The 26,992-nt window shown below is 49.2% G+C and overlaps 1 protein-coding gene across 2 annotated transcripts in view; it reads right to left on the reverse strand.

Moving 5' to 3' along the window:
• sorcs2 (sortilin-related VPS10 domain containing receptor 2) overlaps positions 1–26,992 on the reverse strand; it is a 214,677-nt gene that overhangs the window by 139,880 nt on the left and 47,805 nt on the right. For both annotated transcript variants that reach the window (XM_084691223.1, XM_084691224.1), the window contains exon 3: positions 2,516–2,615. In XM_084691223.1, the coding sequence (XP_084547349.1) occupies positions 2,516–2,615 (100 nt within the window). The remainder of the gene's footprint in view (positions 1–2,515; positions 2,616–26,992) is intronic.

Consider the following 26,992-nt stretch of genomic DNA (forward strand, 5'->3'; position numbering starts at 1 on the left):
CTGTTGAATCAAATAAATATAAAGGTGGGAAAGAAACAAGCTCGCTAGGAGCCAAAGAGGATGCTACACGCTTTAGTTCTCTGTTATTAATCTTCCCTATCTTCCCTTTAGGTCGTTTCCATTAGTGTAAGGTTCCCACCGCTACCATTAAAGATTTGACCATCATTTCCTTCATAATTACTCTGTGAAAACTCCTTCCCACCAGATGACTCGGACAAAGGAGGCAAATGTGTCATTAGCCAAAGGAAATGAACAATTTTTAAGAAATTAAAAGTGATTCATCCAAGAGTGTAGAAGTTTGAAGGAGGAAAATCAGACAGAAATCTTGTCAGGTATAACCAGGATGTTCCTGGAGTGACCATTTTGCAGCGTATACTTTGTTGAGTACATGGTGTTATCTGCAGAACAAACTAAAATACATTGTTCTTTCGTATGCCTCCCTCTCTGTCTCTATTCTTCCAGCCCTAGAGAGCTCTACTGACACCACTCACACTGTGTGAGAAGATAGAGGTCATTCCCTCTCAAGACAATTGTGATCTTTAGGTGGCAGGTAGAGTCAATGCAACTCTTCAGCCACGCTCCAGCGGTCATGGCCACACAGATAAAGAACAAGAAGAATGAAGAGAATGAGAACAGAGGAAGAGAGGAGGTGGATACGATAGGAGGGAAAGGAGGGGAGAGGACAGGAGACGGAAGTGGAATGGAGCGAGCAAAGACGAGACGAATACACAACATAAGCGGGGAGTAGAATATAAGAATAATGGGAGCCAATCACGGCTCTTGACTCTTCAACTTTCCTGTGTATTGAAGTGTGTCAGAATCAAGAGTACTTCAAAGCTCTTCAATGGGTCTCCTGTAGGCCGAATATAGACCCATGCCTGATGCCCTGGACTAAAGAGGACAGTTGACATGGTGTGTCTGAGGACTCACCTCGTCCTTTAATTGCCTTTCGGCAGTATTGATTACCTGGTCCACCTCACACTCCTCCCTGTGTAATCCCCTTACAGACCTACCACTTTGCTTGCCTCTGATGTGATTATGAGCATTGATCGCGTTCAGAGGCGGTGTGTGTCACTTGTGACCTCTTGTAAGCCTGACATGCAAGTTTGTGTGCGTGGGAGGTGTACTTGTGCGTTGGAATATTTGGGGATGCTTTGCTGACACGTGTGCAGGGTGGTGTATTCATAAGTGACCGCTTGGCAAAACACTAAGGCAGGAAAACACAGACACCGTAAGGCATGTACTCGCATTTGGACACACACGCACACACCTACATCCTCCAACCTCTGTGGCAGTCCTCTCCTGCCCGCCTCCCATCCCCCCCATCCCCTGGAGTAGTGCTTAAACAGCCCCCTGATCCACAGTTCCTGTTACCAGACTTCCCACTGTCAGTACACAGCTCTCACAGCCAGGACCCCTGAGACAGCAGTCTTTCCCCCCCCCCTCTCCCCCTCTCTCTCCCTCTCCCCCCCCCTCTCCCCCCTCTCTCCCCCTCTCTCTCCCCCTCTACCCCTCTCCCCCTCTCTCTCCCCCTCCCTCCCCCCCCCCTCTCTCCATCGCCCCATCTCCCCTTCAGTCAGTCCTCCTCTGTCCCTGAGGGAAATTAAGACAACTTCATTCCCAAGCAATTAACCGCTACCGGTGTCTCGGCCCAAACCATCGCGCAGATGGGTGTGTGTGTGTGTGTGTCTGTCAAAGAGAGACTCAGGAGGATCAGCTGGATGACTCCAAAATGGATGCAGGGAGAGTTAGAGAGACGGAAAGAGAGGAAAAGGGGGGAGGTAGAAGAGTGACTTGGTCTAATCTACCCAATCTCTTATCGATTAGAGCCCTGGGGCCCTGGTGATAACGCCAGGCAATTGGACAAATCCATCCAATCAGATTGGAGCCTACAGTCACCTAGGACAGCGAGATCTACACTTTCCTCAGCCAGCTGTGTATCTATCTGTGAATCGATGCCAGATTATACACTGTCCTTAGGGTAGGTTATCCTGCTTACATGTGTTTCCAGCTAGAAGAAAAAAAAAAAAAAAAGAAAGAATGTTGCTTGTGTATAATCAGAAAACAGGAATGATGTGTTTAACTTCTGAATGATCAACTGAAAAAGTCACTTTGGACCCATCTCACAAGGTTCCTAATAGTACTTTATGGAGCTGAAAATGAGAATCACAATGTTTTTCATTTAATATTCTTTCCGGTCTGGGTTCTTCTAAAAGGCTTCATAAATGAGCCTTTAAATGAAAAGTGTGAAGGTGGATGAAGTGGAGAAGGAGGATGGTTGGGTGCAGCCATGGCGATTCGTGACATAGACAGCCTGAGCGGCTGCAAACGCATATATTGGGGGCCGTTCAATGTATCTGTATTATAAAACGATCCATATTAGCCTATATAAATGTGTTCTTTCCTCTGAAGATAGTGTTTCTTTTTTTGAAAGAGGGAAGGGGGGAGACTGGAGATCTTGCCCAGGGCACCAAGATGGCAGAAATGGTGCGGGGGTGAAGAGGTTGGGGCCTACCTTTTTCTTGTTGGTGGGGCAGATGTAGAAGCTGGTCACCACGATGGTGGTGCCTGGCACCAGGTTGAGCTTGGTGTAGGTCGTCCCATAGTCACTGGACCTGTGGAGACACAAACAGCACAGCACATCAGCATGGAGCTTAGAAGGTGGTTACCCACAGGGCATACGTGTAGGCCTACCTCATCATATGTTTGGGCCCTCTCCAGTCGCAATGACTGTGCAAAAGTAGTCAGGAAGAAATGAGCTGCATGAAACCGAAACCATGTGACACGTAAGAAGCCGTTGGGGAAACAGGGCGTGCATTCTCAGGCCATTTATCTGTTATAGCCGCACCCTATTCAAGGTCCCTTAACTATTAAGGGATAGTCTTGAAGCAGCATTGGCATAAAAACTCTATTAGGGTGAAAACCTCCTGACTTGACAGAACGGGGCATTGTGCGAAAAGCACCCGGGGAAAAAAAAAGGCTGCTCCTGGTAATCTCTCAAACCTCTCCCGCGGGGCATTACTGCAACTCTATTTACCGTATTACCGGCCAACTCTACCGTCGCTCCCCGCCAACGCCGCCACTGACCCTGTTGTGATTACGCTGACGGATAGGAGCGGCTTGACAACCTGTCACAAGGCCTTGTCTCAGGAAATGGCCACGGGGCTATAACGGCTGCCAAGTCTCCCAAATCAGACCCCCCCCCATCCCTCCCCCCGCTCCCCTAGCCTGTGAGGTGACCGACTCAGCTGCTGCAGTCAGGAAGAGGACTGTAGATTGATGGAGAGTTACCGGAGAGTACCTCGCCAGGCCAGGCCAAGTCAAACACCTCGCCGTGGCTGGAGCGGCTCGCAACGCTAATCGTTTGTGACACCGTTCCTGTTGAGCGGTCCGGTTTGGGCCTTCCAACGGGCGAGCGGTCGGAGAGACTGATGGACGTGTGGCGGCCACTGTCAAATGTGTTTGCTTTTTGACGTCCAAGGATTCATTGATATACAAACACGGCGTTCAGACAGGAAAGGAGGGGAGGGGGGAGAGGGCAGGAGGAGAGGGGGGAGGAGAAGGGAGGAGAAGAGAAGAGGAGGACAGGGGAGGAGAGGACAGGGGAGGAGAGGAGAGGAGGGAGGAGAACAGGGGAGGAGAGGAGAGGGCGGAGGAGAAGAGGAGAGGAGGGAGGAGAAGGGAGGAGAGGAGAGGAGGGAGGAGAAGAGGAGGAGTAGGGAGGAGAGGAGAGGAGGGAGGAGAAGAGGAGGAGACGGAAGGAAAGGAGGGAGGATAAGAGAAGAAGGGAGGAGAAGAGGAGAGGGGATGAGGGCAGGTGGAGATGAGAGGGCAGGAGGAGAGGGGAGAGTGCCTGGGAGGGTCTTGATGAAGGGAAGTGCTCGGCGAGCACGTCTACTCAGCTCCAGATGAGTGGATTTCCACAGTGTTACTCAACTACACAGCGGGCCACCACACACTGGTGATCACACACACACAAAGACAAACACACACACACACAAAGACAAACACACACACACACACACAAAGACAAACACACACATAAAACAACGTGGCACATCACTGTGCACACTTGTATTCATGCGCACACATACCTTGCCACCACAGTTCCCTCATCCATGGACTGCAGCCGGGGCAGAGTGCTCTGACAGAGCCTAACAGGCTGCTGTGGCCTACATGGAGTGAGGCATTACACCCCCCCTGCAGTGAGGGACTGAATGGTTCGATCATTCTCAAAGTGTGCGAGCGTGTCTGTGTGTTTGTGCGTGCATGCACCGTGTGTGTGTGTGTGTCTGCGCATGTGTGTGAGTGCAGGCGCGCGCGTGTGCGCGCGTGTGGTATTCATCGCAGATCTCTTGAAGAGAGAGACTGATCCGGGGCTGATGGCTGTATTAAGGGAGCCTTAGCACACCTTATCTCCCAGCCCAGACTGCTGACTCATTGAAGTCCCAGAAAGGGAACATGTGGCAGAGGAGAACTCAGCACTATAGTATTTATCACGAAAGAAGTGGAAAACAGACCACCATACACTGGATTAAAAAGGAAAGAAACGTCTGAAGGAGTTGGAAGGTACCTGGCCAAACATCAGAACCAAGCCAAAACTGAGTTGGAGTCAGGGAAAAGTTGGACTCTGCATACATTTAGCCAATCTAGCATTAATTATCCACAAAATTACCTTCAGTCTAAATCTCATAGAGCTCAATAATCTCCTCTCGTCTAACAGGTTCATAATAAACGCCAGCGTGATGAACTCAGTGGCAGTGGTGGGCACAGCGCCCAGACTCCTCTTCACATCTGGACACGGCAACTTCCTGGCGTTGTCTTCTTATCCGGCCCGGGAAAACCCAAAGCAAGCCGTTAGCATGAGGTGGTGAGGAACAAACCAGAATGCTGAACACATCCTCACGCAGGTCTATGGAGGTACAGGAAGTGAGGTATCCGCTCAGCAAGGGGGGAGGGTCGGGAGTTTATTTGTCATGTATATTTATCCGTGTCACTCTTCCTATTGGTAAAGGTATATTGTGTTTCTTATAAATGATAATGTTTTTGTGTATGTGCATGATATGTATCTGCACGTGTGTATTATGTCTTAAGAGTCAAGTACTCTTTTAGAATGTCCGTGAATAACTTACAATAAATATGTCTTATCTAGAGAAAGTTTTACAGGCAATATACTGTGTCTGCTCCTCCAATATTTTCAGTTGCAATGAATCCTGGATTTATAGATTAAAAAGGAATTATGCAAGGAACCTTAATCAGTGGCCATTCTTTACTTTACAAGACTGAGTTTCCCGAGCGCTTTCGAGTTCAGATTTTTGAGTTGGACGGTAAATAGAAAAAAAAGGCTTAGTCAGAGGCCAGCGGGAGAGTCATTATGAAACTAATTTAGTAGGACTGTGTCAAAGCTCGGTCGGCTAACACGCTCGGTAATGACGTTAACTTAATAGGAACTGCTCATTTGATACTGCCATTCAGTTGGCCGGGATTAATATACTAGCCTGGGTGGGACCTAACAGTCGATGAATGAGGAACATAATTGCTTTTTAAAAAAGAGAGCGAGAGGGAAGGGAGAGAACAATGGGGTGACGGTGCGACAGGAGGAGAACGACGGGAGACAGTTATGACTGACTCTCCCTCATAATACGAAACACACCAACAATCATAAAAAAAAGGTTGAGCTATTTAACAGGGACCCCTTTGAGTGTTTTAAGAACACATCCATGGTTAGAGCTCCGCCATTCATGATTCATAACCTCAGCGAACGAAGCATTTGAAAGGAAAGGCATTCATGAGAGCAGGCGATGGAAACTTGAGCGAAAGAAGCGTGCAGAAAGACACTACAAGAAGAAGGGACGCTTTGAAAACATACAGGGATGAGGAGAGAAGAGGGAGAGAACTCTGGGACAAGACTGAGAAAAAGGTGAAGGGGAGAGAGACAGAGAGAGAGAGAGGGAGAGGGGGAGAGAGACAGAGAGAGAGAGAGGGGGAGAGAGTATACAGAGAGAGGGAGAGGGGGAGAGAGACAGATAGAGAGAGAGGGGGAGAGAGAGAGACAGAGAGAGAGAGGGAGAGAGAGTATACAGAGAGAGGGAGAGGGAGAGAGACAGATAGAGAGAGAGGGAGAGGGGGAGAGAGACAGATAGAGAGAGGGGGAGAGAGTATAGAGCAAGAGGGAGAGGGGGAGAGAGACAGATAGAGAGAGAGGGGGGGAGAGAGAGAGACAGATAGAGAGAGAGGGAGAGAGACAGATAGAGAGAGAGGGAGAGAGACAGATAGAGAGAGAGGGGGAGAGAGTATACAGAGAGAGGAAGAGGGGAGAGAGACAGATAGAGAGAGAGGGAGAAGGGGAGAGAGACAGATAGAGAGAGAGGGAGATGGAGAGAGACAGATAGAGAGAGAGGGAGAGGGGGAGAGAGACAGATAGAGAGAGAGGGAGAGGGGGAGAGAGACAGATAGAGAGAGAGGGGGAGAGAGTATACAGAGAGAGGGAGAGGGGAAGGGGGAGAGAGAGGCAGCGAGTGGAAACACTTTAGGACGGTGTTAGGTGTTGATTCAGATTTAATGTCCTAATATGTCAAGGTCGCTCCTGGCAGCGCCGTCTTGGTCTAGACAAATCGAGATCAGCGAGCGGATGGCGGAACAGCAGACACTCCAGACACGACGGGAGAGGAATGGATTGGAGGAGAAGCGATGGAGGATGAGCAAGAAAACGGCGGGAAAAAAAAATGCATCCGAGAAAGCAAAACATCAGATGAAAGGGAATGGGATATCCTGATGTCCTGCCAAACTCAGAAAGCCGTGCCACAGTAACCCCATGCACGCGCATTAACGCGTCTGTCGGCGCTACGTCTTTCATGTACACAGAGCGATAAAGACGTGGAGCTTTGAAGCTAACATGTTATCGGAGGCCCCTAGGGAGACCTTCGTGGATGGAAACATGTTGGAGGTCAGGCCCATCTCCTCACCCGTGCAAGAGGGCTGGGTCTGATGGCTCTCGAATGTCTGGGAAGGCGGGGAGGTCCAACTGGTCTCACCTCAGGAGGGAATCACACAGAGCTCATGGAAGAGCAGACGTGTATGGAGAAGAAGGTGGAGGAGAGAGACTTTCGAAAGGTTCTGATTGCAGCAGGAAGTAGGATTCCAGCTAGGAGCAGCTGAAGCACACATATACACACACAAACACACGTACACAGGCAGACGCTGTCAGTCTGAATCAGGCCCAGGCAGCCAAACAGGCCCTGTTGGATTGGCAGTGTCGCTCAGCGATTGGCCCACTGAGAGGCCCCGGGAGACATCTCAGTCTGGTTGGTTTGGAGGCAAAGCCCCACAGACCAGACGGCCAACGGACATCTGTCCGAGCAACATTCAAATCAGAGACGACTTTTGTTAGGAAGGATGTTATGGATGCAGGAGGCTGAGGGATGTTGACAACTGAAACTTGGGCATGCGAGGGAAGGTGAAAAAATGCCCTCCCATCAAGATATTATAGATCATTTGACAACCTCGTCAACTTCCTTTCTCATTTCAAATCCCTCCCCATACATCTTTTAGGGGTTCTTTCACATCCTCGGCTGTACGGTCTAGGGGATAGTTTGGAAACGCAACATAACACCAGACTGATGAGTGGTGAAAAACTGTTTAAACAAACAGCACTACAAGGACAAATTTAAATGACGAGTGTTTATAAATATAGAATGACGAAGGAGGAAACGGTTAGATTGGTGCCAAAGTAAATTAATACATTAAAATAGTCTCGAACCTAATCTTCGACTGTAATTAAAAACAAACAACGCTCACAAAAAAAAAATGAATTCTGGTCGTTTTACAGAGACAGGAAGGACAAACAAGCCCACAGGACACAGTGCAGGAATCCTATGTCTGCAACAGGGCTGTTTGATTTATAGACCGGGGCATGTAACAGGCCCAAGTTCCCATTAGAATCCATCTGAGGGTCACCGTTCCTGTTCCGACTGATTAACTGTCATCAGAAATGAGTGCTGTAAATATGTCGTGACAAGCATCCCATTTTATGACATGCTGCCACATTATACTGAGGGGCGGCGGTTTGATTACTTCGAAATGATCCTGGATTCTCATTCGCAGAGGTGGGTCAGTAGGTGTGTCGCATTTCAAGAACGTGACCGCAAGATCTCCAGGTGTCCCTCATCTGTGGGTCGTCAGTCGTCAGGCACGGCCAGGTGATGAAGGCTCCCCTCAACCTGACTCTCCTCAGAGCCCAATGACAATGTTGCTGTACAGCATCTGGGTTTGTACATGACGGAAAAGAAACAACAGCCATCCATCTTGTTCATTTTCAGGGGGGGGGGGGGTTCTCCCCTTTTTACAACTGGGTACGGATGATTTAGTGAGGAGAGTCTCAGGTGTACCGAGTAAAAAAAAAAACATATTTTATGGGTTTTGTGCCTCGACCTGATTGTGTGTGAGCAGCGGCGCCTGAGACAGCAGTGGCACCGATCGCACGCCCTCCAGAAACGAGCCTCACGCTGATAAAGAGCCCCCTCGCGTCGGCCCCCAGGAGAACCGCAACGCGTTGTAAGAAGAAGCAACACCTCGAAGCCGGTCCAAACTGCCGGCGAACACTCAGGGACGGTTGTTTCCTTTTGAAGAAGTCCCTGACCGTACGCTAACCCTGGCTCTGCTGCAGGGGGGTCTAGATGGAGAGGGAATTAACGCCGGATTTGTGAGGCTGTGAATCCTCCCCCACAGGGCTGATAGCACATTAGTTAACGGTGTGTGAACCCGGGTCGATGATGTTCCCACTGTGTGGCAGGCTGGTGACCTCTCCCTGTCCTGGGGGGGGGGGGGGGGGTGAAGCACCCTGGCAGCATGTCACCTGCATTACGCACGACTCATCAAGGAAGGCCTGCCACCGTGCCTCTGGAACAGTCCTGGGAGGGGCTTGCAACAGTCCAGATAGGAACCATGTGAGCACGGCAGGGACTGTTGGGGGAGCTTTAAAAGGTGGGACTCGGTCGCCATTTTGTTTACAGAGCCGAAATGGCTCCCTGTCTGGGGGCCATGTCAATGAAACACCAAAAACCTTGGCAATTGCTTGATTTGGTGTTTTACGATCCCCTAGACTTTTCCGGGCTACACTGGATCGTGAGGCGGTGACGCTGCCTAATCTCAGGCATTCATCAGCAGTCATTGATTGCGTGTCTACCCTCTCGCTTCCTCTCATTTTCCTCCTTTCCTGAACGAGGGATGACAAAGCGAGCGGGGCTCTGATTTGGAGCTGGGCCACCGTGCTTCATCCTTCATCACAGTCTGGCTCCCCGGGGGCGGGGTCACCACACAAGGAGATGTGGGGGGATGGGGGGGGATGGGGGGCGGTGGAGGGTGGAGATGATCAACGCAGTGCAAAGACCAAAGAGGAAATGAACTGAACTGTTCTCGACTGTACAGTCATAGCTACTGGACTGGACTTAACTGGATCGCACTGGCAGAGGAACTCCACTTGTCTGGATTATAATACACTGTACTCTTACGTAAGGCCGTGTTGAACAAGGTGCCTGGCTTTGCATCAGAAAGCGACGGAAGAGTTATTAGACGAAGTCACCAGAGATAATGGGGGGTCGAGTACAGGACACTGGGTCACTGGTGTCGACACATTACATCACAAAAGGCTGCACACACTGATACGGGAGAGGTTAGTGAAGCGCTTCCACCAAACGGCTTAGCCATGAATATCATATGATAATGAGACCCTCGTGTTGTTAACGATGTGAGTCTAACTTTCTGTCGGAGACGGGTACGGAGTGGAAAGGGAGAGGTTTTTTGGGGGGCATTTTCTACTTAGCTATGCTGAGTCATGTAGCACTCAAACACAGCCATTGGGCAAATTACAGCTGGAAGTACCACCTACACAACATGAAACAAGCAAGGGCAGCAAGCCAACACAGAGTGAGTCACGCCAGGTAAGGGCACTCAAAAGTGGCGGAGGGGTTCTCTGAAGTGTACTAGAGAGCTACTAGAGCATGCTAATACGGGGGGAAAGGGCCTCGATGGAACCGCAGCCTGCTTGTGAAAGCTCCCTCGGGCCCTTGTGGAGATCTCTCTCCGTGTGGCTCTGGACCAGAGTGGGGACATTGGGTCTCCGAGCACCTCGAGGAGACACTCAACCGCCACGTCCCCGGGAAAAGCAGTTTGCGTCACCCGAGGTGTCCCGCTTCGTCGCGGGCGACGGAACAGACGGGGCAAAGTCGAGGGAAAATGTGGCCGATCGGACGCCCGCATCCATTATCACGCGTGTTTTCACCGTCTTAACTGGACTGGATCGCACATGGCAGTTGGAGCGGGTGTCAGGGCCCCGTCAGGTCTGACTAGCGCGCTGTCAGAAGTTTCCGGACGTGGCCTCGCCGTGACTCTCCCCGATGGGGAGAGGGGTTGAGAGAGCAAGCTCCGAGGGACCACACATAGTGCTCAGACCAGCTTTTATCTGACAAGGGTTTGTGTGTGTGTGTGTGTGTGTGTGTGTGTGTGTGTGTGTGTGTGTGTGTCTGTGTGTGTACACACGTGGGAGACCGAAAGAGAGAGACAGAGATGGAAAGATTGATGCAGTGCCCTCCCTCAAGTTACTACTGCCCTAAAATATTTTATTTCCGCTGCCTATTAATTATAAAATGCACTCATCTGAAATATGATGCAAAATCCAGACGTAGACAGTTTAATATCCTCATTATGAGAATGCCCATTATATGATCAATCATGTGGACACAAACCTATAACAAAATAAAGAAAATGTAGATTTGTAAAGTATAACCAAGAGGGCTGATTAGATGTGTATTGGTATTCTCATAAGTGATCAATGTTGTAAATTCTATGTTTAATATCAAACAGCTTTGATGTCTGAATCCACTTGGATGGTTTGAATTAGAAAGAAAAATCTGTTTACAATCTTCAAAGTCTAGAACTATTAGAGCACATGTACAGCATACATGTGAATCTCTGTAGAGATCTCCCCATGTCTCTTTAAATGACAAAATAAAATATGGACAATTCATTAATTCAGTGCTTTTTTTCCCCCTCTAGGAACTTAACTTGGTATATTTTACAAACTGCATGTTTTTGCATTTAAAGAGAACAAAATATGACTTGAATCTCCCTGTGTGCATAATTAAAAGTATTCTGAATAGGACATTGAATATTTAATTAAATTAACTGCTGTAACAGAATTGTTTTCACCATCATCACATTCAAGTACAAGGATAAGTTGACTAACCAAGCTGTTGCCCACACAGCACTCTCCAAACCCTTCATTATCAGCCAGAAACCAGAGAGAAAGAATTTGCATATCACAACTATCATCAACTCCTAATGTAGTCTGCATTCAAATGAAAACCGATGCTTTCTGTTTGAACCCAGCTGGGCGGTTGGTTCGTTTCCCTCATGACTTTGGACTAACCTTGCCAACAGAAGTAGCTAAGTCATTTTTTTGCGGGGGGGGGTGAGTCATTCTACCTCCGTGTTTAATGAGTGCGTTGAGGACGGTGTCCTTCAACCATGTAGCGCACAGGGAAGTGCTACACCGTACGCTCCTAGGGCCGTCCACGCCACGCCGACTCGCTGTGCTTCACTGTGACCAAAAGAACGATTCATTACAAAATGAAGATGATGTTTATACTGTACAGATGGGGGGGGGGGGGGGGGGGGTGGACAGAGCTGCCTGTGCGTTCATTTTGAACTCACAGGCCTTTTCTCTGTCTCTCTCTCTCTGTCTCTCTGTCTCTCTCTCTCTGTCTTCCTCCTCCTAATCAGGTTGTGTCTCCACACCCCACACCGCCTCTCCATGTGGCTCGCTGTTGGGGCCGAAGGCTCCGTAGCTGCCAAACCACCCACGCACCATGTCCCAAATGAATACATGTGGAAGCGAGCCTGTAATTGGGGATGTTTGTCTACATCACGTCTCTTATGAGGACCCCAGACTCGCCCAGGGGTCAGTCATCACAGCTTGTCTCAGTGTGTGTGCGTGTGTGTGTGTGCGTGCGTTTGTGTGAGCGTGAGAGAGATGGATCACCACACATAAGAGTCATGTGTTGCGTGTACTTATCTGTGTAGATAAGCATGTGTGTTAGTGTGTCGATAAGCATGCGTGTTAGTGTTCACCTACGGTGTGCACTACTTTGAAAGAGACAAGGGATCCATCATTTCAGTTCAAGTGTGTGTAAATCTGAAACGGAATATTGTGTGTGTATGTGTGTGTGTGTCTGCTCAGAGACCAGGCCAATATAAAGATAAAATTACTACTTTGCTCCTTTAGTAACTGTCCTTCCTTCAGCTGTTTACATCTTCCAGTAAGTGCTGTTATAAGGTTGTCTATTTTCCACTGCTTTGTTCTGCTATAATAACCACACAATGGTATGTATGTGTGTGTTTGAGGAGTGTATTGAGTATGTGTGTGTTTAAGGGGGGCGGGCGGAGGAGGGGGGGGTAGGCATAGTAATGAAAGCACAAAAATGGAGTAACTATCTGCTGCCTAATTACATTTTTCTTGGTCAATAAAGACATCATATCACATTGTACTCGCTTTTTCTTCAAATTCTCATCTCTCCTTAAGAGGCAATTACTGCTCTCATCACTCATTCGAATAAGGACAAAAACACTGAAATCAATAAGCAGCAACAGTCAGCAAGCGGTCAAAGTGTGAATGATTACTGTGGACAAGCAGGGTACACTGGCTGGAGTTGTGGGTCATTGGGTTTATTGTCACAGTGCCATAGATCAACCTGGTAAACAGCAGAACTCAACCAGAACATGACTTCAAGTGAATTTATCTGATGACCAAACACACACACACACGAAAGAACATGATTCACATACAAGTTACATTCAAAACATCATGTTTGTTTTTTGTTTTTTTCCCCCCTTCTTTACATTCCGTAAACAAACCCTATGGGCCAATCTAGACCATCATACTACAGTAGAGATGGTTATGGTCCCTCCCCTGCCTGGGGCTGACCCAGCTGGTTGTCTCCCCACTTCAAAGACAGACCTCATCCCCCCTCATGCTACCCACAACCCCATTGGTGTGGACAGAAGCACCGCGAGAGAGAGCAACATGAAAGAGCAGAGCATTCTGGAACATGAAAGGCCTTTGAGCCTCTGGCGGGCGGGGGGGGGGGTGGGGGGGGGTGTTCTGTGTGTGCATGACTCCTGACGGGGCACGTCCCCACCCTACGCAGGTGAAGGAGCCCACTGAGGAACACGTTGGATCGCCAATGAGACAGAAACACCACACTGCGTTAAAAGAACTGACAGCCAACTGGTGTACTGGGGGGAATGAGAGAATGTGTGATAGTCTCGGGATGCACACCTCTGGATAATCCTGATTGGATTCCTGATCTCTTTTTCCCTCTCTCTTTCTCCAGCCCTCTCTCTCTTTACTCCCCTCTCTCCATTTCTCTCCCTCCATCATCTCTTTAGTCTCTCTTCCCCTCTCGGATCTTTCGTCCACCCTTTCAATTTCATCTCATCCGTTTTGACCTTCGACCTTTCGGTACAGGATTGACAGATGTCACACGCCCCCCATGGTCGTTCCGTGGGGTCAGAGGTGAGAGAGCTGGGCGCTGACATCAGCGAAAGCTCCGCCCCCTCTAATCGGTCAGGGGAACCGACTCTGACAGGCTCCGTCGTCACACATGCCCCTGTGACCCATCAGAGCTCTCCAACACGTAGCGCTGTTAGCAGGCCATGCTAGTGAGCACGATGAGGGTCAGGTTGTTTGTTCGCTCAGGGAATATTGGAGAGAGGACTACGGCATGGCAGAGGTGGTGGTAGGAAGCGGGCAGCGTGTCTGTGTATATGTGGGTGAGAGTGTAAGTGTGAGAGCGAGCGAGAGAGAGAGAGAGAGAGCGTTAGTGAGGGGAGGGGGTCTGTCAGGGAGCTGATGACTCGGAGCAGAATGATCCATTTCCCAGGGTGCCGTGCGGGCGGGCAGCAGGAGCCCAACGGAGGAGAGAACCACCGTGGTGACAGCCACAGGACGCCCTCCGCACTCATCAACATCTGCCGGATCAGGCAGAGAGGCAATACACCCCCCCTGTGCGCACACACACACACACACACACACCGATGAACCGACATTTTAAAGGTCTCAAGATTGACTCGCACCTAAGATGGAGGAAGGAGGATGCAACAGTTTTCTGTGAATGACGACCGTCGTCCTGAACAATGAGAAGGAAAGTGGGCAGGGAGTGGGGGGGGGGGATGGGGGTGATGAACGCCAGCAGGACTGTGCTACCCTAACGCTCCCTCAGGCTCTGTAAAACCACGGGTCTCTGATGGTGCTTCTGCGTGGCTCCGGGGAGAGCGTATCCTGTGTCTTGTATCTCCACTGGCGGTTTAGAGACCCCTCTTCACAATGCCCAACCTTCCAGCAGACGCTCTACTGCCTCCATCTTGGCTCCAACACCTCCATCTTGGCTCCGGTCTCAGCCTTGGGTGTGAGAGCCAACGGTCTTTCATCACCTCACGGCTCGATGTTGTTCAACACGCTTGCAGGAATTAGGAATAAATAAGACGGGGCATGTTTTTGATTAAAACTTCCACTCGTCCTTGACAACAACAAAAAGACAGGGTGCTAAAAAGCCTCTCGGTTCATTTGTGTAATTGCATTAAAAGCGCTCTCGTCTTCTCACTGAGGTCGTCTGAATTATAACGTCGGGGGAGGGAAAAAATACAAATCTGCTGACGGCAGCCATTTTGGAATCATGAAGGGGGGGAAAAAAGCAATAAGATAAGAGACTTCCTGGCCCGCTGTCAAGCAGTGACATCACTTGATGTGATCCCGCGATGCCTCGCATCAGTCCCGGCAGGCCGTTAAAGGCGGACGGACGAGTGGAGAGGATCAGGCGTGTCGTCTTGATGGACGGCCGCGCCAAAGTGGTTTAATAACGTGTGGAAGCGGGCAGCGCTTAACAGGCGTTAGCACCCTTAAAAGTCATGAATCCCGTGCACGGGCAGACAATGTTCAGCTCAGGCACAAGTCTGTGCACATCCATCGGACACAAAAGGGCGGGGGGGGGGGGGGGAAGGTCGCCATTTTATAAATCCGACAAGAAGAGAAGGAGAAAACGAAGAGAGAGCGAGAGAGAGAAAGAAGTCGTGACGTTAAGTGAGTTCCCCTGTGGTACCAAAGTGTTCCTCAGTTTGAACCCAGCCTCCAGGACTGTGGCACGTGCGCTCGCACCCCGGAACTCAGATCATCAACCCACACTCTCCTAGACAGCCAATTAAGAGCCCTCCTCTGTACGCTAGTCCTTCTCCCTCTCCCCCCCTCCCTCTCTCTCCGGCTCCTCTCTTCGGGTGCTCCTGCCCAGCTGCTGTCACATCTTCCATTCCTTCCTTTCTAAAAGAGCTATTTAAATCGAAGGACGGGGAGTGCTAGAGAGAACAAGACAAAAGGATCGTGTCGGAGAAAAAATATGTTTTCATTTCAATTATAGAAACATCATTCTTCTCACACACGCGCACACACACCCGTCACAGTATCAAACAGACGTGCGTGGGTTTGACACCGAATCAGTGAGATGAACTCGTCTCACCTTTACTGAACGCACGACACCCAACATGCTGAACGCCACACACATTCCACTGCACTTCACACAGCATATTCTGAATGTAAAAAAAGGTGTTTGCAGTGTGTCTGTCCAGAGACTGGCCCATCTGAACCACCTGTGTCACTGTGTGTGTGTGTGTGTGTGTGTGTGTGTGTGTCTGTGTACGTCTGCCAGCATTTCACTTCACAGACAAGTACATCTGTTCATCCCCATGGGGGCTCGCGTCAGATTAATGCCACACACACACACACACACACGTCACTGAGTCAGAATGAGAAGGTTACCGTTCCAAAGGCACCATGCTGATAGTGTGTGTATGATTGGGGAACAGGTCTGACATGTTCTGGCTGTTGTGTTTCATTGTTTGTTGTTGATGCTGCTGCCTCTCTGATCCTCTACATATCTGAGGTGTTAGATGTACTTTTAGACATCTGCCCAGGTGGGAATTTACAAGAATTTGTGGTGTGTGTGTGTGTGCGTACTTGTGTGTGTGCATGCGTGTGTCTATGCATCTCTCAGGGCTTGAGAGTGTGCACGTGCAGTTGTCCCAAAGCTCCCCCAATCAAACTTGCCCTACCAGACACAACGCTCGTGTGAACTGCCATCACACAAAACGTTGTGGGTGGACACACGAATGTGTGTGTGTGTTACTGCTCCCTGCATGTGTGTTACTCTGTATGAACAGTACAGGAGTCTTTTTGTTCTCCTCGTGGGAGTGGCAAGTAATCAAATCAGAGTAGCCCCGCCTCATCAATGACTCATCCCTCGCTTTTATGAATGAGACAAACACAAAATCAAACACAGGCTGGACGGCTAGCAATACATCAATTATGCCTCGCCTGTGGGGTAAAAAAAAAAAAACACACAATCAAAATGGCCGCCGCAATAAAAGAAAAAACGCATGTTGGAGGCTGGTATACAGCAAGAGAAGAAGGAAGAACTGTGAGTCAGAGTGCACCTCCTATATGCCCTTTTTACAAGAGCTCTCCTCAGACTCTGAACATTACTTAAACCCACTGTGGCATACTGAGCCTCTCCAGTCTCACCAGCACTCACAGACACGCACGCACATACACTTTACGACCTTTGTTGCCTGAGAGTCGATGGGGGGGGGGGGTGTCTACAAGCCCATGTGGTGGGTGTCCGTCTGCATTAGGCTCAGCGGAGGAGCACAGGGGCGAATAGGGGAGGGTCACGGCGAGGTGAGCAGACTCCGTCTCGTACAAGGTGGGGGGGGGACCTGCCTGTAGCTTTGACCTCTCGGGGAGCCCAGGGCCGTCTGGGACCGGCAGCGGGGTTCCCTCCGTTTCCAGGTCTCTGCTTTTCCTGGTCTCTCTCCAGCTGCAGTCTCTCTGTCGTCTACCTGCCGTCATTCTCTTGGGAGCCTTCATGTTCCGTGTCTGGGTGCAGGATGCCGAGGGGGTTTGGTTATTGTTGAGGTGCTCCTCCGAACCTCCCCTCTCTCTCTCTAACGCCGATTGTAAGTCTTTATCCATCCTTACGCCCCTCTGCCCCTCTGCCCCTCTGCAGTGCATACCAGGGCTCTGGTATTGCTATCGTAGCAGGAAAAGTGCCCTTCTCTTGCTTCAGAAGTAACATAACCTCGTCTTTACCAGAAGATATAAAAAAAGAAAAAGAAATTTAGTGGCTGGGGTAAAGAAGAGAAGGTTTGATAGCTCAATCTCTTGTGGTGACAGAGGGGTTAAGAGGGGGCATGTCAGCCACTCAACACACCTGACCTTGCTGCCCACAGAGCTCCGCAGAACTGGAATGACCTGAAACCATGACAGCCAGCGATTCACAGGATTACGTCGACTTATTCTGAGATTACGGGAATGTGCAGAATTAGAGAGATCTGGTCAAAAAGGCTTAACCTCCATGGACCTTATTTAAAATTGTACATTTGCGGTTAAACACTTCTCAAAGTATAGCATTACCATTTATGTTTTTGTATTTAATACAAATTGATATAAGAATAATCTTACTGCACGGAATATGTGACAGTATTGGGTTCTGCAGGTTGTATTAAAACATATCACACGGACAGATAACACGGTTATTAGCGTATATGAACAATATTACTGTGAACCAGATTTAGGCGCCATCCACGGAAAACGAGGAGCCATATCTCCTTGTCCCTTTGAACCCAGGCAAAGTCAATGTCACTTGAATTGTACTCTTCCTAGCTTGAGCACATGTCAATCATCCACACAGGACGAAGGTACCTCATCCAATCCTCGGTCAGGATGTGTCAAGTGTGGGCGGGACTGTTAGAGTCGTTGATTTTGGGGTGAGATTGGTTCTAGCTGCCATATTTCACATCCCATAATATAAGGCCTTAATCAATACAGCTGTTATACACACACACACACATACACAAACACGCACACAACCATGCGTGTGGGCGCACAGACAGTACAAATGGACGCCATAAGCAAACACAGAGGCACACACACACACACTATCCTGGGCCATTCCCAGTTCCCTGTCTGCCAAGCCATCATGCCTCCAACTAGTCTATTTATATCTGTTGAACTGCATTAACGTTAATTGCCATTTGGGTGCCTTAAATCAGTTCAATTAAATCCCTCTCTGCCCTGTCCACAGGGTATATATTGGTTTCAGCTAGATAGACAGATGAGATGAAATAGAGATGGATGGATAAGATGGGAGAACGAGAGGGACAGAGCGAGATAAGATGAGAGAGATCAAAGATAAAGAGACAGAAAGAGGGAGACAGAGAGAGATAGATCCAGACAGACAGACAGGAAAGCTACTTTGAGGCCCGCCGAGTGTGCAGTTAATACGACTGCAGACGTTTAATGCAGCGACAAAGCCAAAGGCGGTGAAAGAGAAGCCGTGGAGTGACGGGGGGGTAATAACCTCAGCTTGACGTGTCACTATCATGTTGGGACGTTCACACCAACAGGGTGCTTGTCCCGGGACCTCTTATCATCCGTTTGCTCCTGGAGGGCAGTCGGCAAGCAGTGCTGAAGAACTTCTGGGGAAGGTCTTCAGCTGATGATACTCTGCCATGGCAACAGCGGCATTCCAAAAGGGTTCTGACGGGTTATTGGGTGAGAGGAGGAGGGAGGCGGTCCTAGGTGCTGCCCTGACGTCTGTCCAGCACAGCTCTGCAACAACACGCCCGGAAGGAGAACCGCTTTGAAAGGGAACTCTCTCTACTTGTTTCCTCTCCCTCTGTTGCTCTCAGTCGCTCTCGCCGTGTTCTCTTTCACCCTCAAACGCCGTCTCAAATTTCCATTAAGGGGAAACAAATGATTGAATCCTGAGGTCGGAATGAGTCATGGGACGTCGGCCATATTGAGAAGTACACATCTCGCCAATTGCCTCAAAATTGATTTGCTGAGAGTGGGATAAGGGTGACATAGAGAGAGAGAGAAAGAGAGAGAGGAAGAACTGTGAAACGGAAAGAAAACAGTCTTGAAACACAGCCAGGTTGCATCTCAATGATTGGCTGTCTGACTTACTGGCTTGCTGGCTGGCTTACTAACTTGCTGGCTGGATGGCTTATATCTGGTCTGATGGGAGAAGCATCTCCTCGGCAACCGAGGAGTGATGGCTATTCATTTTGGTATTAAACCAGGCGAGCTGGAGGCCTGTAATGAAGGGTGGGAGGAGGGTTGCGTGGCTGAGTAATGCCCCAAGCTACCGTACATCTTCAGCAGGGCCACGGTGAAACCAAATCAAGTTCTGCATCTGGTCTGAGGAGGAGTATTAAAATCCTCGCCGACCGTCTGATTTGCAGGGGAAGAAGAAACACTCCTTTTCCATTTCAAACGTCGTGAAACTGACGCTAAATGATCGTGAGGGAATCCCTGCGTCACTGTTTGGGACCTTGTGTCATGTTATCGAAAGCTTTTACTGACCATGATGACATCCATTGTAATGGTATTAAGCCCATTTCAGTCTGAATCAAATGCCTGTTTTCCAAAACGTATCACACAATCGATCCATGACTGTCCGTGTTGATGTGTGAACTGAAAGTAGAAGATATTATGACTTGGCAACATCACGGATTATCTTTCCTAAAACTTTATTTTGAATTCTGGGACTTTTAGGACAGAGCCTTAGTGTTCCTTTGTGACCCCAAACCACCAAGAAGGACACACCAAAAAAATAAAAAATAAAAAAATCGATGTAACACTTCTGTTTCGGAACAGGTGCCAAGCGCATTGGTGGTGAGATGTATGTGTGCGGGCGATTTCACACCTCCGGCACATTCACACCCTTCAGACTCATGCTTGAGGCGACGGACTGGCACACACACACACGCAGCACACACATGCATATGCACACGCCTGTTTGGGGCACTCGAGCGCGCGCACACACACACACACACAAACGACTCACGGACACATACACACAACACCGGACAAGCCAGCCCCGGAACACATCGGTCACGCCATGACCTCTTCTCACTCGGGTTCTACCGACCTCCTCCTCAGAAATGCATCACGGTCCAGTGAGTCCCAGTGGATGGAAGCAAACAGAGGCAGAGAGAAAGACAGTCTTTCTGCAGAACATCATAAAAGGTACATGGATGGCCAAGCTGCTTGAGTGACACTCTGATGTTCCCCGCAGGCGATTGATGAATACTCTTGTCTCTTCAGTGTGCCTGTCAATCTGAAACACAAAGGCCCAAAGGCACACACACACACACACACACACACTGATGACTGAGCGAGAGGCCGGGTATTGATTGAGGGCTGAGGGGTGTGTTTTCGCCTCTGATTCGGCGGTGGTCGCTGGGCTGCAGAGACGCTGTGATCTCGCCTCCCTGCCCCTCATATTTTAGTGATCACACCCACGGTGAGGCCTGACCTTGACCGCACACACACACACACACACACTCAAACTGGCGCGCAAACGCACACAGACAGCACGCATGCGGCTCGTAAGGCACGCACACACAGACCGCAACACTTCATTTCAACTAAGTGGTAAAAGAACCCTCTTCTCAATAATCACCACCATTGCTTCCCATGGTGAAATATGCATCCAATTTGCAAGGCCGGGAACGCCCAAAGACACCCTGGAGTCATCCTCGTCATCTCTTCTACGCTCCTGAACTCATATCGAGGTGATGAGGGACGAGATGGAGAGGAGTGGATCTGTGTAAGCCAGTCCCAAATGCTGCTTTAATTAAAACATCATTAAAACTCATTTTCATCCTGCTGGAAAACTCTGTTGAGAAGCGCAGGCGTTTCCTAAGGGGGTTCCAGAAACCTTGTTAAGTCGTCAACGAGTTGGAGCAAAGGGGGGCGACCATTATAATCTTGGACTGGGTTAGGAACATGAGAGAGAGAGACAGAGAGAGACAGAGAGAGACAGAGAGAGACAGAGAGAGAGAGAGAGAGAGAGAGAGAGAGATCTGCAGTAGATCATAGCTAGTTCAGTGGGTGGAGCTCATGAGAGCAGATTTGAGGGATTTGACACCTGTTCAAACCACACAATAAACACTCAATTAAAGTTGTCGCAAGTGCCAACTAGCATGAACCTACTTTCACGTCAAATGACTTACTGTGAATTTATAGTGCTTCAGAGAATTCCTCAGATCCTGTCTCCGTAGACCCGTGTGGTTCTATGACTGATAAATACTCCCTACGCTATTGACACAGGTGATGCCATTACGCATGAAAACCCCTTTTTCACAACAGTTAAAGTTACTTCTGTTATTGTTAGCGCGTTGCCACGGTGACGCTGTAGTGGAAGATCTTCTGGCAAGGCCTTCTTCTACTCAGAGTCTCTGATTGGGCAGCTGCAGCAAGGGCCCCTGGGAGATGACGTCTAGCTGGTGTGTGTAGTCAGCTCCGGCCCCCGGCCTCGAGCACCTCTCTGCAGGCTCTCTGCCCAGACCACACAGCCTGGACCAGGCCTGGCGTGGGCTCCGTCACTGGACCACGCTGGCAGCCATTTTGAATAGAGTCCATATGGACTTTTTGTGTTTGGTTGAGATAGCCGGTTGACCACTCTTGGCTAAACACTGAATGCCAGGTCTTTTTCTCTATGGGCTGTGGAGTGTGTGTCTGTGTGTGTGTGTGTCCGGGAGAGTGAGAGCTTTAGCCTTTAGGAGTTTGGCGATGGCAAGGCCCCTGTAATAGCTCTTTGCTACAATCAAAGAGCTCTGACACTGAATTCAATCACTCATTCCCCTCTCATCAACCTGACTCTTTCTCACTCAATAATTGTCTCTTTCTCTCCTTTGCTCTACTGCTCGATATCTCCTCCTCTGCACATCCTCTATCCAAACTTCATCCCCTCTTTTCCCACACTTCTTTATCTGTTAGTACTTTGCTCGCTTCTCCGATGTTGTTCCTCTGTCTGGGATAAACATTTCCCCAAATAAAGTCACCCCTCGAGTAGATCGACCGCGTCGTAACACTGTAACGATGATTGCTTTACGTTAATTGTCGCTGCAGTGTTATCAGAAGGCCCATTGTGCGTGTCTGTCTATAAAAGGTGAGGGAGTCGTAACTAAGTGGGCAGTAAGACTTTATAAAGAGCACTCTGTGACCACTAAAGTGTTGCCGATGTTGCAGGGCTGCCAAGTCATGCCACGACTCTAGAGAGTTGGCAGGCCGGGGTGTGTGTGGGTGTGTGTGTGTGTGTGTGTGTGTATGTGTGTTGTCAGGGTGCCCGTGTGTGCAGGACAGGGGTAACAGTGACACCTCTCTCTCCTTTCATTAAAATACCACTCCATCTCTCCTCATTACTTCATCTCTCTCCTTTTCCATCTCCCTGCGGTAGAACTTGGCAGCCCCAGTCATCGGAGATACATTGAAAGGCTGATGCTCTTACTTTCAAAGGGACAGCTCTTTTGTAAGCGCCCTGCTCTGACATTAAACAAAGGGCAAGTTCTTCGTTGGCCGCTCACCTTTCACTGGAGTTAGCCAGACCGCTTGAAGCTGTGTCGAACCTCAAACAGATGCTAGTTTTGGAGTTAACACAAAAACACAGCCAAGCAACCCACGCCCCCCCCCCCCCTCCCTCAGGCTCACAAATACATACATGCATACACTCCCTCTCCCTCTCCCTCTCCCTCGATCATGTGAACCACCAGGACTATAAGAAATGCAATGCATAATAGGATGTTTGTCCTTGCTGTGTGTGTGTGTGTGTGTGTGTGTGTGTGTGTGTGCGCGCGCGTATGTGTCTAAAAAAGTAGATGTGTCGACGACACATTGCATGCTGTCTTGAAAAAGTATTTCCTACTCCCTTCCTCTCCCTCTCTCCTTGTCTGGCCCAGTGTGACAGGATGAGGGAACGTGCCGCAGATACAAACCAGAGGATTAGGTATTTATTCCCCCTTTCCAAAGTTTGCACGGAGAGGAAAGAGGGCAGTGTGTGTGTGTGTGTGTGAGTGGGTTGTGTATGTGTGTACCTTTCCAATTGATTGACCAAGGACAGAGGAAAAACAGGGTCCGGGGTGTGTGAATGGGTGTGCATATTCTTGGGTTTCAGCTTGTGTCTGTGCTCATGCCTGTGTGTGCACTCTTGAATGTTTCAGAGTAAGTGCCTGACCACAAACATAGGGTGTTCGCCGATGCTAACAGGCTAACTACTTTGCAGTGCAGGGCTAGGAAACCATTACACCATCAGTGAGACACACAGGGTTATATTGTACATGGCAGCTCACATAGTTTTACACTTACTGGCACACGTCAAAGTATACTTGCCAGCTGGTTTTGGTGAATTTGCAGATCAGTGAATCAGGGTTAAAAGGGTGCTTAGTCTGAGAAAAACCTTCAAAAATCACAATGTTGTTTTAGGCGTATTGTGAGGTTGACTGGGTTGCAGTGCGGTTACTTCTCAAAGAGGGATGAGTCGTCCTCATGAGAACTTGTTAGAGATACCTCACGGAAGTGATTGAATAAGTCTTCCTCTCCAAACCCAGTTGCTCCCTTCTCATCTCTTCTCAGTTTATTTTTCCTCCCCTTCCCTCTTCCCTCTTAATCTATATCTCCGCCTAACAGGGTCTCATTGAGATGAGAAACACAGGAGGTTAGAACATCAATTAATGCCCGTTAATGAAAAGGCATTACCTTCCACTTTCTCATTTACTCTTTCTAATTTGGCCTCTCTAATAGCTTTCCATCCTGCTCATTTCATAAACCTATGGGCGTGTGTGTGTGTGTGTGTGTGTATAATGTGTGTGTGGACCTGTGTATGCATGCGTGTGTGTTGCGGCTCAACTGCTTGGCCGCAGTCAACTGAGAACAAGCAGTCAGCGTCACACCTTGTCATACTTCAAAGAGCTTCAACAATCTCAAACAGAACACACTCCCAAAAGAGAGGCTGGAAACATCCTGGTCCCCAGGAACCACAGTCATACTTCCTGAATCCCCCGTTCTCCAATCCCACTCAAGATTCCAACTAAAATCCGCTTTTTAGGAAGTCTGGGATCTTCCAATGAATGTAAGTTATGCACCAACTTGCCAAGCCAAACCCTTTATCCTTCTTAACCAGATGGTTCCCACATGTTGCGAGCCTGCTGGCAGCAAAAAGAAGAAGAAAAAACGACAAGTCCCATGTGTAGTCCAATTACTCATGTTATGTCAGTGCTGGTGGGATTCTACACTGAGGTCCAGTACTTTGGTCACAGCTCAAGCTTTTCTCTCTTTATCTTTCTCCATCTTCTGATTTTTCAATATTTCTCTTTCCATGTCCCTGTTGAGACAGTTATTCTATCTCTCCCTCACTTACATCTTTCTTTCCTGATCTCGTTTTTCTTTCCTTGCCTCGCCACCCCCCACCCCCCCTCCCTCTCTGTCTTCACACTCTCTGTCTCACTGTCTCTCTCTCTGTCCACCTCTCCATCTCCCTCCCTCCCTCCCTCCCTCCCTCCCTCCCTCCCTCCCTCCCTCCCTCCCTCCCTCCCTCCCTCCCTCCCTCCCTCCCTCCCTCCCTCCCTCCCTCCCTCCCTCCCTCCCTCCCTCCCTCCCTCCCTCCCTCCCTCCCTCCCTCCCTCCCTCCCTCCCTCCCTCCCTCCCTCCCTCCCTCCCTCCCTCCCTCCCTCCCTCCCTCCCTCCCTCCCTCCCTTCCTGGTCCCAGCTGGTCTGCAGCTTGGAGCCCTCTGTTTCTCATTCCAGGAAGAATGTCCGAGGAAATGTGAAACTCCTTCCAGATGGCTCTGAGCTCAGGCCTGTTCAGCCAGTGTGAAAACGATAGGCAGGCCAGCTCCAGGGTAGCTTGGTCGGAGAGAACACACACACACATTGGTGACCGCGTTTTAAAGTGTTGCGCTCACACACAGTTGTCACGTCCTAAACGGCATGTGCGAGCGCCTAAACATCCGTCTTATTTTCCGGTTCATTTTGAGCCCCGATCAGATAGCGAAAGCCCTCTACCCATAATCCCCTTCCCCTCTCTCCCTCTTGTCACTCCTCTCTTCTCCTTCCCTCTCTCTCCTCCTTTATCGCTCGCTCTCCTCTCCCTCGATGACGATGACATCGCTTGGCAGACTTGTTCTTCAAATGATAACAATACACGGAGAGTTTGGGAGTCATTTCCTTTGGCCAGCAGTATCGTCAAATGATTTATGACTTGCAGTCCTGTCTGGCTTGGAAGGAAACTTCATACGAGCAGCACAGCAGACAGAAACTAACACGTGTCCCTTCTATTGGTTCATATGGCGACGTGGTTCAGAATTCATGGTCAGAGTCTGTTTTTTGATTTATCTTTCAAAGAAAGTGAGCGCTTAAAAACAAAACAAAAACGTTGTCGCCGTCCCTCTCTGTCTCTCTCTCTCTCTCTCTCTCTCTGTGTTCTGCACCCCTGAACTCATTAACACCTTCTCACAACCCGAGCTGTTGATTCAGTCAGTTAATATGCCGCTGTCTTCATCATCACCATCATCCTCGGCTTGCCATCAGGCTCCTGTCACTCGTTAGCGCCCTATCCTCCGCCAAGAGTGGGTGGCGCGCTGCACTCATCTTCATCCTCCTCCTCCTCCACCTACGAGCTCCATATTGTGCCTGTGATTGAGGTCAGTCACATGTCTGACAACGATAGTTGTGACGATCCTCAAATATGGAGTTTGCAAAGTTTGCAAGGTGACTGGAAACTCAAGAACATTAGCCAATTATTGACGCGTTTTTTTTTTGCATTGACAATACCGGGAGAGTCATATTGTGGTGTATTGTGGTAGTTTGGAAAAGAACACTCCTCCAGTTTTCTATAAAGTTTACTTTCTGCAAATACTGCTCAAGGCAGACGCGGGGCACAGCCATCATTCAGCATTCAAAGACTGTAGTGCTGGCTTGGCCCGCTACAAGTCTAACCTATAGATTCTACCTCTGCTTCTCCTCCTGTTCCCGGCCCGCCCTCTCTAACTACTCATGTCTTTATTAGGGAGTATGCTCTCTCCCTCTCCCTCTTTTTCCACCTCTCTGGACAGTTGCGGTTCTGTCCGAGTTCTGTCTCTCAATTATCCCTGGCTGAGCTTTAGCACTGATTTATGCAGCCCCATACCTAACTCTTAATATCAGGCAAACCCACCTGCCTGGGTTGGACACGTCTCTCCCTCCCCTTCTCACTGGGCTATGAAATATGCATGGAGGACCGGGGCGAGATTGGTGGGGGAGAAGACGATGCTCTAGCCTCGATTAAGTATTTACAGCAACCACACCATCTGGCCTGTGAGAGAGAGAGAGACAGAGGGAAAGAGACAGAGGGAAAGAGACAGAGACAGAGAGAGACAGAGAGAGACAGAGAGAGACAGAGAGACAGAGAGACAGAGAGAGAGAGAGAGAGAGAGAGAGAGAGAGAGAGAGAGAGAGAGAGAGAGAGAGAGAGAGAGAGAGAGAGAGAGAGAGAGAGAGAGAGAGAGAGAGAGAGAGAGAGAGAGACAGAGAGACAGAGAGAGAGAGAGAGAGAGAGAGAGAGAAAGAGAGGTGAAGTAAAGAGGCAGTTGAAGGAGGGATAAAGGGAGATCAGGAAATAAAGGGGGGCCGGGAGACAGACGTGAAGTGAAATTAAGAGGATGGTAAAAAAAAAAAAAAAGAGACAGAGAGAAGAAAGAAATACATTTCAGGAAATAAAGAACGATAGACGAAATTAAGAGTGATAATCGAAGATAAACGAGTCCTGACTATTTTCAGGAAAGTGCAGAGGTTAGAGAAGGTGAGATGTGAGGTTAGGATTCACATCCTTTTTATGAACAACACAACCATCTCTCAATTGGGGGGGGGGGAGGAGCAGAGCTGGACGCGTAACTACCCAACTCATTGGTCACGGAGGAGGAATCAGGGCACCTGTTTCTCAAAGGGGATTTTGAAATGCCGGGGTCTGACAGGGAGAAGGACAAAGAGAGTAAGACGGGGCTGGAGGGAAGAGAAGGTGAGATGTGAGTACGCCGTGCACCCTGAAGAAGAGGGAGCACAGTTACAGAC

Source organism: Hypomesus nipponensis, chromosome 25 (assembly GCF_054491055.1).
Source record: "Hypomesus nipponensis isolate SF chromosome 25, ASM5449105v1, whole genome shotgun sequence".
Taxonomy (NCBI): domain Eukaryota; kingdom Metazoa; phylum Chordata; class Actinopteri; order Osmeriformes; family Osmeridae; genus Hypomesus; species Hypomesus nipponensis.